The sequence below is a fragment of the Pongo abelii genome, chromosome 16, assembly GCF_028885655.2.
Source record: "Pongo abelii isolate AG06213 chromosome 16, NHGRI_mPonAbe1-v2.0_pri, whole genome shotgun sequence".
Lineage (NCBI taxonomy): Eukaryota > Metazoa > Chordata > Mammalia > Primates > Hominidae > Pongo > Pongo abelii.
In genome coordinates, this window is record NC_072001.2 from 45,163,172 (window position 1) to 45,177,262 (window position 14,091).

General features: G+C 38.1%; 1 protein-coding gene across 2 annotated transcripts in view; it reads right to left on the bottom strand.

Annotated features, from left to right (window-relative positions):
- Positions 1–14,091, bottom strand: part of TMEM87A (transmembrane protein 87A) — a 62,887-nt gene that overhangs the window by 20,640 nt on the left and 28,156 nt on the right. Inside the window, exons 7-12 of one of the 2 annotated variants that reach the window (XM_054532648.1) lie at positions 13,378–13,495; positions 9,099–9,160; positions 6,874–7,057; positions 5,765–5,864; positions 2,682–2,775; positions 648–720 (exon numbers count right to left, since the gene is read on the bottom strand). In XM_054532648.1, coding sequence (XP_054388623.1) covers positions 648–720; positions 2,682–2,775; positions 5,765–5,864; positions 6,874–7,057; positions 9,099–9,160; positions 13,378–13,495 — 631 coding nt within the window. Of the gene's footprint in view, positions 1–647; positions 721–1,296; positions 1,373–2,681; positions 2,776–5,764; positions 5,865–6,873; positions 7,058–9,098; positions 9,161–13,377; positions 13,496–14,091 lie in introns of both variants that reach the window. The other variant, XM_054532647.1, reaches the window with a different exon arrangement.

Sequence of the window (14,091 nt, forward strand, 5' to 3'; positions counted from 1 at the left end):
ATTTAATTTTAAAGAGCAGGAGAAAAAGATTGCTCAAATAGAAGCTTGTTTGTTATCTGCTGGTTGACTCTGCCTGTAAATGAATCAATTATTTATTCTGAAGCGTGGAAATCTTCAAACAATTCCAAGCCAGCTTTTGAATGAGGCAAGAAAACACTCACTCCATAAGGGTTAAAACCTGCTGAACCTACACAGAGTTTCAGAAAAGTCAAAGCACCTTACATAGTTCCTGAAATCAAATTTAAGGATCAAAATCTTTTCATAAGTTTCAAAGCATTTAAGAATTGCTAGAGGCTAAAAGGCAGAGCAGGACCACCGCAGCCAGTGATTCTAACACTAAATGATTAGGTACACAAACAACAAGTGCAAAATCAAGATGAAATGCTCACTTAAAAGAAAAAAGCCAAAAGATTTTATCTTGAGCTCGGTCCACAGTCACCAATTTCCAATTTGATTTTTAAAATTAAAAAAATAAAAACAAAAAAAACTGCTTACCTGAACCCTCAGGTTGTTAAGACTTAGCATGCACTATTCCCCACGCTAAGGAGTAATCAACAAAACTGATAAAAACTCTTTGCAGAAAGATCAATGGAAACCCATCTCCAAGGGGAGAAAATGGACCTTCATCAAACAAGCCAATGAGAAGGATATCCACCAGCACAAGGCAGTGTCTAGGAAAGCCAAGGGGATAAAGGCCAAGGAAGCAAGATCAGTCTGGGCCTGCAGACAAAGAAAAAGAAGTGGTGAAAAACAGATGTCTAGAGAGGCACAGAGAAGAAACCACCACATGATTCTGCATTTACATAATCATTGGAATGTTTTTGCATTGAACTGAAAGAAAATAAAAAGAACATTTGACACCTAATCATTCTTCCCTTCTTATAAACCATCACGTAGAATATACAGCTATAAGCATTTCACATAAATTGTCATTTACAATCTCGAAACATACTGCTAACTACGAGTTTTTCATATATAAAGATCCATGTTAACAAGTGACCATATTTCAAAAAAGTTCTAATGTTTATAAGCCCCATCCTTAATCTATCATTTCCTATTATTGCAATTTTGGCTACAAGTCTGAAAAGACTTGTCTCGTATTTAAAAAAAATTACTGCATCATATACAAAGAATTTTTAATTTCCAAAACTGTAATATTTTACAAATAAGAGCTCACCCCAAAATAAAATGTAACGCAATTATCTGCCTGAAAAACTACGCTGCATGTTTCCAGTTTATATAGAGTATGTTTTTTATATAACCCTAATTACCCAATCAACAGGCATTACTGAAAGGATATCCATAAAATAACACAGGCGTCAATTGCTGAGAGGGCCAGGTTTACTATCAGAGTCAAGGGATAAGAAAAATACTATAGCAACAGCAGAAGAAAGAAAATGAAATTGACAGAGGGTTAAAGTTGCTAAAAGTCTAAGAGAATTACACATAGAGGACAGTGTGATTTGAAAAGCAAATGTGCATCCACAAAGTGTCTGATTTAAGAGGCAATTTATTGCAAAACATATTGAGCCCAGTTTTCTTGTGAGCAAAGCCAAGTTTACAGTTTTTACGATATTGAATCTAATAGGTTGCTGTGGAGTCTTTTTTTTAAAAATAAGAAAATTAATTGAAATGGCCTAGAGAACCCTACACTTCTTCGTATTAATCCAGTGGTAACATAAATTTCTTTTCTTCTCTTTTTTAAGGAAGAGGTATCACTCTGTTGCTGGAGTATAATGGCATGATCATGGCTCACCACAGCCTGAACTCAATCAGTCCTTCCACCTCAGCCTCCCAAGTAGCCACGACTACAGGCGCCCACCACTACTCCCAGCCATAAATTTTTTTTATCACTTAGATGCTTTGGTTTCCTTCCCTGGCAAAGGGAATAATTATACAATTCTCAAAAATGGTGTGAAACTTCATTAGCTGCATTTTTTTTTTTCTTTTTTTGAGACGGAGTCTTGCTCTGTTGCCCAGGCTGGAGTGCAGTGGCACGATCTCAGCTCACTGCAAGCTCCACCTCCCGGGTTCACACCATTCTCCTGCCTCAGCCTCCCAAGTAGCTGGGACTACAGGCACCTGCCACCACGCCCAGCTAATTTTTTGTATTTTTTTTTTTTTTTAGCAGAGACAGGGTTTCACCATGTTAGCCAGGATGGTCTTGATCTCCTGACCTCGTGATCCGCCCGCCTCGGCCTCCCAAAGTGCTGGGATTACAGGCATGATTACGCGCCCGGCCTCATTAGCTGCATTTTAAGGAAGTTTTTGAAACTGAAATGTTGACTAAGAAACAACAGTTACTTTAGATTAGATTAAGTAGTAAGTGTATGACTCCAAAGTCTGCCATTTACACAAGAACTTCAGTCTGGATTTCAGTCTGGATTCCATCGATTAGAAAAAGAAAAAAAAAATGCAAGTCTACTGCTTGGGAGGAGGAACTAAAACAATTAGCAATTTGGAGACAGGTGGAAAAGCATTCATTCCGGGCACACGCTAAATTTACAAAGCTCTAATAGATTAAAAAGAAAACATGAACTATACATATATTTTGAAAATCAGAGCCCAAAAGTTACTTAAAGCAAACAGAAAGAAGCCCACAGACATTTCCGATTCACACTGTCAAGATGTAAACAATATAATTGAACTGACCACAGAAAATGAGATTAAGCAGTACTAACCCCAGTAACTCTGAGGACCCCTTCCATGCCAGAGAACAAAAGATAGAGGGCTCCTGCTACTACAACCTTATGAAGAGTGACTCCAAGGCGTGGCCTAAAGAGGAAGCAAGGAGATATTTGAGTACATATGGGACAAATCCCGAAACAAGCTAAGTAACAGGAACTTGTGTTAATTAATATAGACCAACAATTTAAAGCAATAAATAATATACACTTCATTCACCTAAGAGAAAAAAACTAAGACCTTATGGTCTTAAAACAAGATAGGGAAAACTACAACTTAAGATCTCGTGTCTGGTTACCACATTTTTAAAAAACCTTTCCTCAGAAAGTTTTGAAATATATTCACAAGTAATATAATGCACCCTTATAAACCCTTCACCGAGGCCCAACAACCACCAACCTATGGTCAGTTCTGTCCCATGCATACCCCATCCCCTTTCCACCCTTTCATATTCTCTTGATGCAAATCCTAGACAGTATATCTTTGATATATTTCAGTATGTGTTTTTAATAAATGAGGACTTTATTTTTCTTTGGTATTTCAATGGCTACAAAAGGGCCTTTCTTTTTTTCCCCTAAAGAAACAGGGTCTCACTCTATCACCCATGCTGAAGTGCAGTGGCCTAGTCACAGCTCACTGGAGCCGTGAACTCCTGGGCTCAAGCGACCCTCCCTCCTCAGCCTCCTAAGTAGCTGAGGACTACAGGCACGTCCCACTACACCAGGTTAATTTTTTTTTTTTTTTTCGATGTTTTGTAGAGACAAGGTCTTACCATGTTGCCCAGACTGGTCTAGAACTCCTAGGCTCAAGCGATTCTCTTGCATTGGCCTCCCCAAGGGCTGGGATTACAGGCATGAGCCACTATGCCTGGCCCACAAAAGAAACTTTTAAAAAACATCACCAAAATACCACCATCAAATCTAAAAATTCTAACGATTCCTTAATATAATCAAATATCCTAATACGGTTCATTAAATAGTATATTTGCAAGCTCGAAATGTAATATATGAAAAGTCTTCTGAGCAACTTCTGTTTGAAGGAGAAAAAGTCTTAGATCCTTGAGATTCAAAATCCTACACAACCAGAATCCACATGTTAACAAAATCCTTAGGTAATTCCTTGGTGTAGTGTAGTTTAAGATGCGCTGCCTTAAATCATGTCTGCATAGGCCTTACCAATATTTGTTCTTATATTTTTTGTTATACATTGGGGAAAACTCCATATGAGCAGGGAGTTTTCTCCCCATTCATCTTGGAAACCTAGAATACTTCCTGGAATATAAGAGGCACTCAAATAATTGTTAAATAAAAAAGTTTTAAGAATTAAAATTCCCCATATCTCTAATCCCATTTAAAGCAAAACTCCTTTAATTGAATAAACAAACTTAAAACAACGAACCTTAATCCTACTTAAAGCACTATAAAGTGATGCTATAGCATTACTTAATCTCACTTAAAGCAAAATTCCTTTAAATAATTGTCTATATTATTCTAATTATTATTATTCTAATTCCTCTCCTCCTATTCTCTCTGGAACTCTCCCCAATTAGGCTTTTGTCCCTATCACTTCACCAAAACTATCACTATGACCCTCCATATAGGTAAACTCAATGGCCAATTCTCACTCGACCTATCAGGATCTCTTGACACAATCACTTCCTCCTTGAAACACATTCTTCAGTTTTCTACCCACCTCACTGGTCTCTCCTCAATTTCTTCTGCTAACTACTTCATCTTACAGACTTCTAAATAATATTAAATATTCAAGGGCCCAGCCCTTGGACCTCTTCTCTATATATACTCACTTCCTTGGTGACCAAATCCAGTCTCATGACTTCATTTATTTATTTATTTAACTTTGGAGATGGAGTCTCGTTCTGTTACCCAGGCTAGAGTGCAGTGGCATGATCTTGGCTCACTGCAATCTCCACCTCCAGGGTTCAAGCGATTCTCTTGCCTCAACCTCCCAAGTAGCTGGGACTACAGGCGCATGCCACCACACCCGGCTAATTTTTTGTATTTTAGTAGACGCAGGGTTTCACTGTGTTGTCCAGGCTGGTCTTGAACTCCTGACCTCAGGCAATCTGCCCGCCTTGCCCTCCCAAAGTGTGAAGATTACGGCATGAGCCACCGCGCCTGGCCCTCATGACTTTAAATAATATCTTTACCTTCATGACTCCCAAACTTTTATCTCTGCCCCAACCTCTCCCCTTTGTTTCCCCTACTTAGTTATCTAATTCAACTCCAATCTTGCCCCTGCTCCACACTTATTTCACCTAAGGTCTTCCTGAACTCAGTAAATCTTCAATTCCATCCTGTCATTTTATCAGATCAAAACAGTTGGCATCATCCTTAATTCCTCTTCTCTTTCATATCACACACCTGATCCATCAGCAAATTCCACTGGTTCCACCTTCAAAATATATATAGAATCTGATCTCAATTAAGCATCTCTTCCCTTGGGTATACATACAGCTCCCTCACCTCCTTGAAGTCTCTGCTTAATAAATGTCATTAAGTGAAGCCCTCCTTGATCACCCTATATACAACTGCAAGCTCTAGCTCCTGTATTACCTGCTCCACTGCACTTTCCACAGACATATTAAAATATTTTACTCACTTAAATTTTGTCTTTGTCCCCTCCCTCCACAAATGTAAGCTCAAAATCTTCTGTTTACTTGCTATATCCCCAGGGCCTAGAACAATGTCTCGAAGAATGCCTATAGAAGACACTCAATAAAAATAAAATTTTTTGGATAGAAAAATATTTTCAGACAGTTACAGCAAGAATGCGTTTCCCATAAAAAATCTAATTTGCAAAAAATATTTTGGAAGTATGGAAATATATTTGGAAGTATGGAATACATTTGGATTTGGAAGTATGGAATATATTTGGAAGTATGGAAAATGAAACACATTTTCCCAACATTTACAATGCTACAAAATTTCAGATACCTTTCTTGTTTCAGAATTATTTCTTTTATCAACTATTTCAGAATTACTACATCGGGAACACGCAATACTGTTTAAATTTAATCAGCATTTTAATTTGCTCTTCCATACAGGAAGTTAATACTTACTTGACGATGCCATATCCCAGACTGACTATGATGACCAGGGTTCGAGCCAGTGAGCGTTTCACTGCTGAAAGCAGCTCTGCAAGGATCAAAGCACCTTGGACTATGAAAGAGAAGGGGAGAAATGGCACCATAATCTAGGTTTGGCAACAGGCCAGATGCCAATACTAGACTGCTGCTTTCTACACTCTTCAGAATAAGCATTGATATTAGTCCTGCTAAAATAGAATACCTCTTCCGCAGTTTTTACAGTATACAAGCTGATGCCACTCACAATCTTACTCATGTCTATGTATGGCAATCTGGGTGTGCTCAACTCAGCTCCCTCCCCGACCTGCCCCCAAATTCACTAAAACCCTAATAGAATACCTCACCCTATATGGACAGTTTGTGGCATCAAGACAATTTCCCCCATTTTTAAAAACTGTGAAATACAGCTACACATAGAAAAGCACAAAACACACTCGTGTACACACTTGTTGGCATGTATAGTTTAACTTTTCTCAGATCTATTTTCAAGACCTTTCAAAGACCAGGGAAAATCTTATCAGTTTGTCTCACAATAATAATTATGACTAAATTAAATGGTCTGACAAGAAAAAACTGAAGCAATCACAAAAAACTACAGTATAAAACAACTTCTGTCATTACCGGTTCACCTTACTAAACCGTAAGCACTCTCCTATTTTCTTGATATGACTATATTTTATCAGTTAGATGCACTTTCCCACCACATTTTGAGGTTTTCTAAATCAAGGTGTGTCTTACAATCAGTGACATTTTACAATTAAATTCACAGGTTTACTTTCTTTCTTAGATGTATAATGGTGCCTTAGAAATCAACGGAAATTGAGATTTGATGTTAATAATCATTCCCAAAATGGCCACTACTGTTGTGACTTTTGTGAGCATATTTCAGTAAAATTACTCTTACATCACTGAACTCTTAAGATTAAAAACAAAAGTCAGAATCATAGTGATTCTGCTTAAGATATTGTAATAATTAAGTAATTGAAAAGTTAAGCCTATGTAGTGACTGCTGACCTTAGGAATATTTTCACACATCTCACCTTCCAACCACTCAAACTGGCAAAGATTTTCTGGTTACTTACCAGATTCTCCTTTGTATCGGATATTCTGAAATTCTGCATAGAAGACAGCTTTCTCAAGCATTCCCAGGAAGATGACAGCACCAATCCAAAACTGAATTCTCAGGAGATCTCTCCAGTAGCAGGCAGACCATGCCAGCCACAGAACACCAAACAGGACATATACAATACACATCACCATGAAAAACTGTTATCAAATTGGGTAAAAGATAAAAAGGAGAATTAGGGCCAAGAGCCAAGTCTGTAGATTTAGAATCTATCTATCTATCTATATATATATATATTTTTTTTTTTTTTAAGAGATGGGGATTTGCTAAGTTGCCTAGGATGGTCTTGAACTTCTGGACTCAAGCAATCCTCCATCTCTGCCTCCCAAAGTGTTGGGATTACAGGCATAAGCCACAGCGCCTGTCCTGAATCAATATACAGTCTTATAACAAGTTACAAAAACATATTCTACCTTCTAGTTAAGAAATAATTCTTCCTTTGGAGCTTAACACTAACTAATATGAAAGCATTATCTTGTCTTGAGCAGAGGAAGACTACGTATGAACTTGTCCTCAAGAGCGAATGCTCTCATATGTATATATGTATGTGTGTGTGTGTGTATATATATGTATGTATCACATATGTATACCATATAAAAGGTGCTCTCTATTATACACACACACATATATATGGTATATATAGAGAGCACTCAGCCTGCTCTCCTATCGTAAAAGAGCTTTTTCTGGTCAGGCGTGGTAATTCACACCTGTAATAGTGTTTTGGGAAGCTGAGGCAGGAGGATTGCTTTAGGTCATGAGTTCAAGGCCAGTCTAGGAAACATAGCAAGACTCTGTCCCTACAAAAAATAAAAATTAGGCCAGGCATGGTGGCTCACGCCTGCAATACCAGCAATTTGGGAGGCAGAGGTGGGCAGATTACTTGAGGTCAGGAGTTCAAGACCAACCTGGCCAAAACATGGTGAAACCCCATCTCTACTAAAAATACAAAAATTAGCCGGGCATGGTGGTGCACACCTGTAGTCCCAGCTACTCAGGAGGCTGAGGCAGGAGAATCGCTTGAACCCAGGAGGTGGAGGTTGCAGTGAGCCGAGATCGTGCCATTCCACTCCAGTCTGGGTGACAGAGTGAGACTACGTTTCAAGATAAAAAATAATAAAATAAAATAAAAATTAGCCAGGCATAGTGGCACACGTCTGTTGTCCTAGCTACTTGGGAGGCTAAGGTGGAGGGTAACTTCAGCCTGGAGTTTAAGGCTGCAGTGAGCCATTATCCATTATCATGCCACTGCACTCCAGCCTGGGACACAGAGTGAGACTCTCTTTCTTTTTTTTTTTTTTAAAGAAGGAGCTATTTCAGCTCACGATCTAAAATTATATAGATGAAGACAACACTGAAGAAGAAAAATGGCATGATGATTAGGATACATCTAGAGGCAAGGAAACACAACAAAATAGGAAAACTATTAAAGGGAAAGGAAGAAGAGAATAATCATGAACAAAGAAAATTGAAAATATATTAAGGATATTCTGAGATACAGATGTATGCACACATACACACATACACACACAAAATGAAGAGAAGGGAGCTTCATCTTTTTGTTAATTTTTTGTTGTTGAGACAGTTTCACTCTGTCGCCCAGGCTGGAGTGCAGTGGCACGATCTCGGCTCACAGCAGCCTCTGTCTCCTGGGTTCAAGCAATTCTGCTTTAGCCTCCCGAGTAGCTGGGATTATACGCGCCTGCCACCATGCCCAGCTAATTTTTGTATTTTTAGTAGAGAAGGGGTTTCACCATGTTGGCCAGGCTGGTCTCAAACTCCCGACCTCAAGTGATCTGCCCGCCTCAGCTTCCCAAAATGTTGGGATTACAGGCATGAGCCAGGGCACCCAGCTTCATTTAGTTAATGTAAGTAGGATCAGAAACGATAGAGTTGTAGTAAAAAGTGCCCCACTATGCATCCTAGAGAGAATGTGAGATGATCTTTGAGGTATTTCCACAGGTCACTGACCCCTTCATTATATGGATAAGAAAATGAGGCACACAAGGGTATACTGACTCTCTCAAAGTCCCAGTATAATAAGAAATAAATCCAGGACTACAAGCAACATTTTCTGAATTGCATAGGAACAATTAATCAAAAAGAATACTGCCACAAAACATGGGACAATCTTTGAACCCAAAACCATCCAATACTGAGGTTAAATAATATAAAGTCACTTACAATCATCAAGGGATAGTCTTCAAGTGTGAGGTATTCATAGGGACCCTTCACTTCAACAGTCACTGCCAAAACAGAGTCCTTAAAATTAATTTACAGGATGCAGAAATTAAACAAAAATATTGCCTAATATTTGTTTAATGAAATTAGTAAGAATTGCATTGGGTCATTTACTTTTAGGCACTTCAATCCTGGTCAATATTACATTATATTTGTACAGCACTTGGAAAGTCATTAAGTGTTCTCATAGTTCATGCTGTGTCCTGCACAGGCTTCCATGCCTCCACCATAGTCTGAAGTGGGAAGGCTCTTTTGTTTCCATACTCACATCTTAAAAAAGACTAGATTGAATATTTCCTCCACACAGCCTTCTCTGGCTGCCCATCTGGAACAACTCTACACATACTCTAAATTCTAAACATACTTCATATGTACTTTTCCTTACAACACATCAGTAAAATATGTCTTACAGGACTTCCTTTTTACATATTGCCATCTTCTTTGTTTTCTATCTTTCCTCACCTGTATTTTCCTATTGCTTTACTATTTTCTCATGGACTCCAATTTTCTTTTATTGCTACATTCATGTATCATTTTCAGAATGAAGGCATTGGAAAAAAACTTAAAAATTTAAATTAACTCACACAAAAAAATATACCATCCCTGATACAAGATTGAAATCTAGCTTCACAATCAGGTACCCTAGATGCTCACTCCAAAACAAAAATAACTCAAAAGTTCAGATGCTTCGAAGCAAAGCTCCATCCAATAAACACAGAATTGAACTTCCCCAAAACCTGCTAGTTAACATTTTTCAAAGAATTTGTTAATAACAAAGTGTTTAATGAGACAGAAAAAGTAACAGTAATAACATAAATCTGAAAGACATATTTGCCTTAGTAAAGCAAACATTGACTAATTTTAAGATTATCTGTAATTTAAAAAACTATTTCAAGATGGACAATTTTATTATTGTATTGATAAAACAATTTGGATAAATTCTAGGCATAATTAATAAATAAAAATCTGACTTGAGTGGTGATCATCCCTAGAGACAGACTAATAACTGTTCATTCAACAAAAATTCCTTACTAGCTTCTGATATACCATTATTTAAAGTAAACTACATCCAATACTTACATGAAAAAAAGAGCATTCCATAAGAGCAATTATAAAAATTTCAGAGCAGAACTATTATTAAATCTATACCTTCCTAATTCAATAAAAGAGTAAACAAAATAATTAGTACATACTTGGATCATATTCTTTGCTTACTCTATGCCTTGGTCAGCAAAATATAGCACATGGGCCAAATCTGGCCACCAGCTTTTTCTGTTAATAAAGTTTTATTGGAACACAGCCACATCCACTCATTTACATATTGTCTACAGCTGCCTCTGCATCACCTCGCAGAGTTGGGTAGTTATAATAGAGAAAATATTTACTACCTGACTCTTTAAGAAAAAAATCTGTTAGCCCCTGCTCTATGCTAAAATATACATTTACTAAGCACTTATTATTTGACAGGCCTATGGAAAACACAGCAGATAGAAACATGAGTAAGATGTTTTCTGCCATCAAATGGGTAACCACCTTGCAGGGGAGAGGGAGTTGAAAAGCTACATAGAGAACTATCCCTCTCAGCCAGACTAGAAGGATAAGTATGTATTTTCCAGAACAAAGTAAAAAGCCTTCTAGGTAGAGGAAATAACATGAACAAAACAGCTGTGAAAATGTGTGGTATATTTAAAGAACAAATATAGTCTGAGACTGCACATAATACCATATAGTAGTAGTGTTTTGACATAAGGCAGCAAAAGGTAAACTGGAACAAGTTGTAAAGAGTTTTATAAACCTTGCTGCAAAATGTAGACATTTTATAGGCAATGGGGAGCCATTAAAGGTTTTGATGAAGGGAAGAAAAATGATAAAACTGTATTAGTGACGATGTACCTTCTCCATTCCAAAAAAAGACTGATACTTTTAAAATGAAAAAACAAGGCCAGGTGCAGTGGCTCACACCTGTAATCCCAGCACACTGCGAGGCCAAGGCGGGCAGATTACTTGAAGTCAGGAGTTCAAGACCAGCCTGGCCAACATGGTGAAACTAAAAATACAATCTACTAAATAAAAATCTAGTAGATTTAATAATTTAGCAGATAAATAATAATTTAGTAGGTTGTAAAAATACAATCTACTAAAAATACAAAAATTAGCTAGGTGTGATGGTGCAGGCCTGTAATCCCAGCTACTTGGGAGGCTGAGGCAGCAGAATCGCTTGAACCCAGGAGGCAGAGGTTGCAGTGAGCCAAGATCACACCACTACACTCCAGCCTGGGTGACAGAGTGAGAATCTATCTCAAAAAAAAAAAAAAGAAAAAGAAACAAAACAAAAAAGGAAATAAGCTCAAAAACAAGACAGACATTTCCAAGAATCAAAACAGAAACTCAGAACAGTGCACAAGGCCGACTCCATGATCATGTTGGGCTCTTGGGCCAAAAGCAGGCTATGGTAGTTGGAAGTGCTGTCCCTATGGGATCTATGGTAGTTGGAAGTACACTACCAATGTACTATGGTAGTATATGGGATCATTGAAGCTAGTAGGTTTCAAAGAAAAAGAAGAGGGACCAGAGCCAGGCTGGATGCATGAAGAAGCTGAAGTAGGGTGGAATACAGCTTCTCTTCCAACCTTTTCAAAGAAAGAAGGTTGAAAATGAATACTGGTAACTGTGCCTTGAGACTATAACCCATTAGAAAGTCATCGGCCTAAAGAGACAGGAGGATACACATGTATCAGTGAAGGGGAGAGGGGCAGGGAGAGAGGGAGAGGGAGGGAGGGAGGAAGAGAAAGAGAGAGAGAGAGAGACAGAGAGAATATGCGTGTGTGTGTCAAAACCAAGCAGTGGTAACCCAGAAGTTCAACAATGATTTAATGTTAGATCAGTTAATTTAATGTATGACATTAACTTATTAAATGAGAAAGCCCATATGATCATTTAAATCAGTACAATTAAACTATTTGATAAAGCTAAGTATTCATTCTCAACATTTTTTTAAAAAAGGAAACTATTCTCATTAAACTAGGAATAGAAAGGAACATCCTTAACCAAATGAAGAATATTTCAAAAGTTCTACAGTAAACATAGTACTTAATGGTGAAATATACCAATACAGCCAGTAAAGTCAGGAGCGAATTAACAGTGGCTGCCATCATTGTTTCTAGTCCATATTCTGCTTAAGAAAGCAGGGTAGGAAAGGGCCGGGCACGGTGGCTCACCCCTGTAATCCCAGCCCTTTGGGAGGCCAAGGCAGGCGGATCATGAGGTCAGGAGATCGAGACCATCCTGGCTAACACAGTGAAACCCCATCTCCACTAAAAAATACAAAAAAATTAGCTGGGTGTGGTGGCGGGTGCCTGTAGTCCCAGCTACTGCGGAGGCTGAGGCAGAATGGCATGAACCCAGGGGGCGGAGCTCGCAGTGAGCCGAGATTGCGCCACTGCACTCTAGCCTGGGCGACAGAGCGAGACTCCGTCTCAAAAAAAAAAAATAACAACAACAAAAAAAAAAAAGCAGGGGAGGAACGGAAATTGCAAAAATACAAAGAAGAAACAAAGCGGGAAACCACAGGAAACAGACCAGTTAGGAAGTTCTTGCAAATTCCAGGTAAAAGATGATGACTCTATGAACTAGGCAGCAACCTTGGAAAGGAGAACACTTAAATTCTTGAGACATTAAAAACTACCAATGTTAATTAATTTTTTTTTTTTGAGACGGAGTTTCGTCTTGTTGCCCAGGCTGGAGTGGAATGGCGCGATCTCGGCTCACCAGAACCTCCATCTCCCGGGTTCAAGTGATTCTCCTGCCTCAGCCTCCTGAGTAGCTGGGATTACAGGCATGTGCCACCACACTGAGCTAATTTTGTATTTTTAGTAGAGACGGGGTTTCTCCATGTTGGTCATGCTGGTCTTAAACTCCTGACCTCATGTGATCTGCCTGCCTCAGCCTCCCAAAGTGCTGGGATTACAGGCATGAGCTACCACGCCCCGGCCAATGTTAATTAATTTAAAATTTCCTTATCTCTGGCTTGGTGACCAAGTTTTGACAATTCTAGTTCAGAATACTGAAAACATGTTAGTAACTAAAAATTTTAAAAGCAGGAGTGTCAAATGAAGGAAACAGAAATCTGATACCCATAATACCTAATAAAAAAGCATATGTAAAGTACATGAATGACATAACCAGATAATAACATAACCATTAAAAAAAAAACTGAACTTACTGGTAAAAAGATTACTCAGTGAATTTTCTTTTGATGATTCCTTTGAGGATGAAATGCCAATATGTACAATAAATATGTATGGTGCATCTTGCCAAGTTTGCAATGGTTCATGCATTGCCTAGAAAGGGAAAAGGGCATCACATCTGTAAATCTTAAGAATTAAGAGCACAAATTAATAATACAATATGCAAATTTTGCTCCAGAATGTGCCCAGAAATATGGTAAAGTCCTTCTCCTTCATTCATTGAAACATTAGGCACAACAAACCAAACAAGCCTAGTGCATAAAGTAGGCTAGATTATGAATTACTAAAAGGCAAGATACCATGTCTTATACACAAAAATCACATTTAACATATTTTTTTAATGAGGAAACCCCCAACTAAAATCACTAAATTTAATCTCTGTTTAAGCCATACTAGGATACTAGTTTGTGTTTTATGCAGACATTACAAAGGAATTTAAATAATTATGTAAATCACCTTAAACAAAAATTAATGATGGTATCAGTAAAATGAATTCTAATCACCAATTCCTGAATCTAATCCCTTTGTTCAACATGCTTCCCAAGAATATCAGAATTTCTGCTGACATGGTCTCACATTTGTATCAAAAATTTAACCTTGAGCTAGTCTATGTGGTAAGCAAGAGTCACTACCCCTCAAAGTCAAGGAAGACAAATTAACAGTCTCCAAGTCCTTGACTTTGAGGGGTA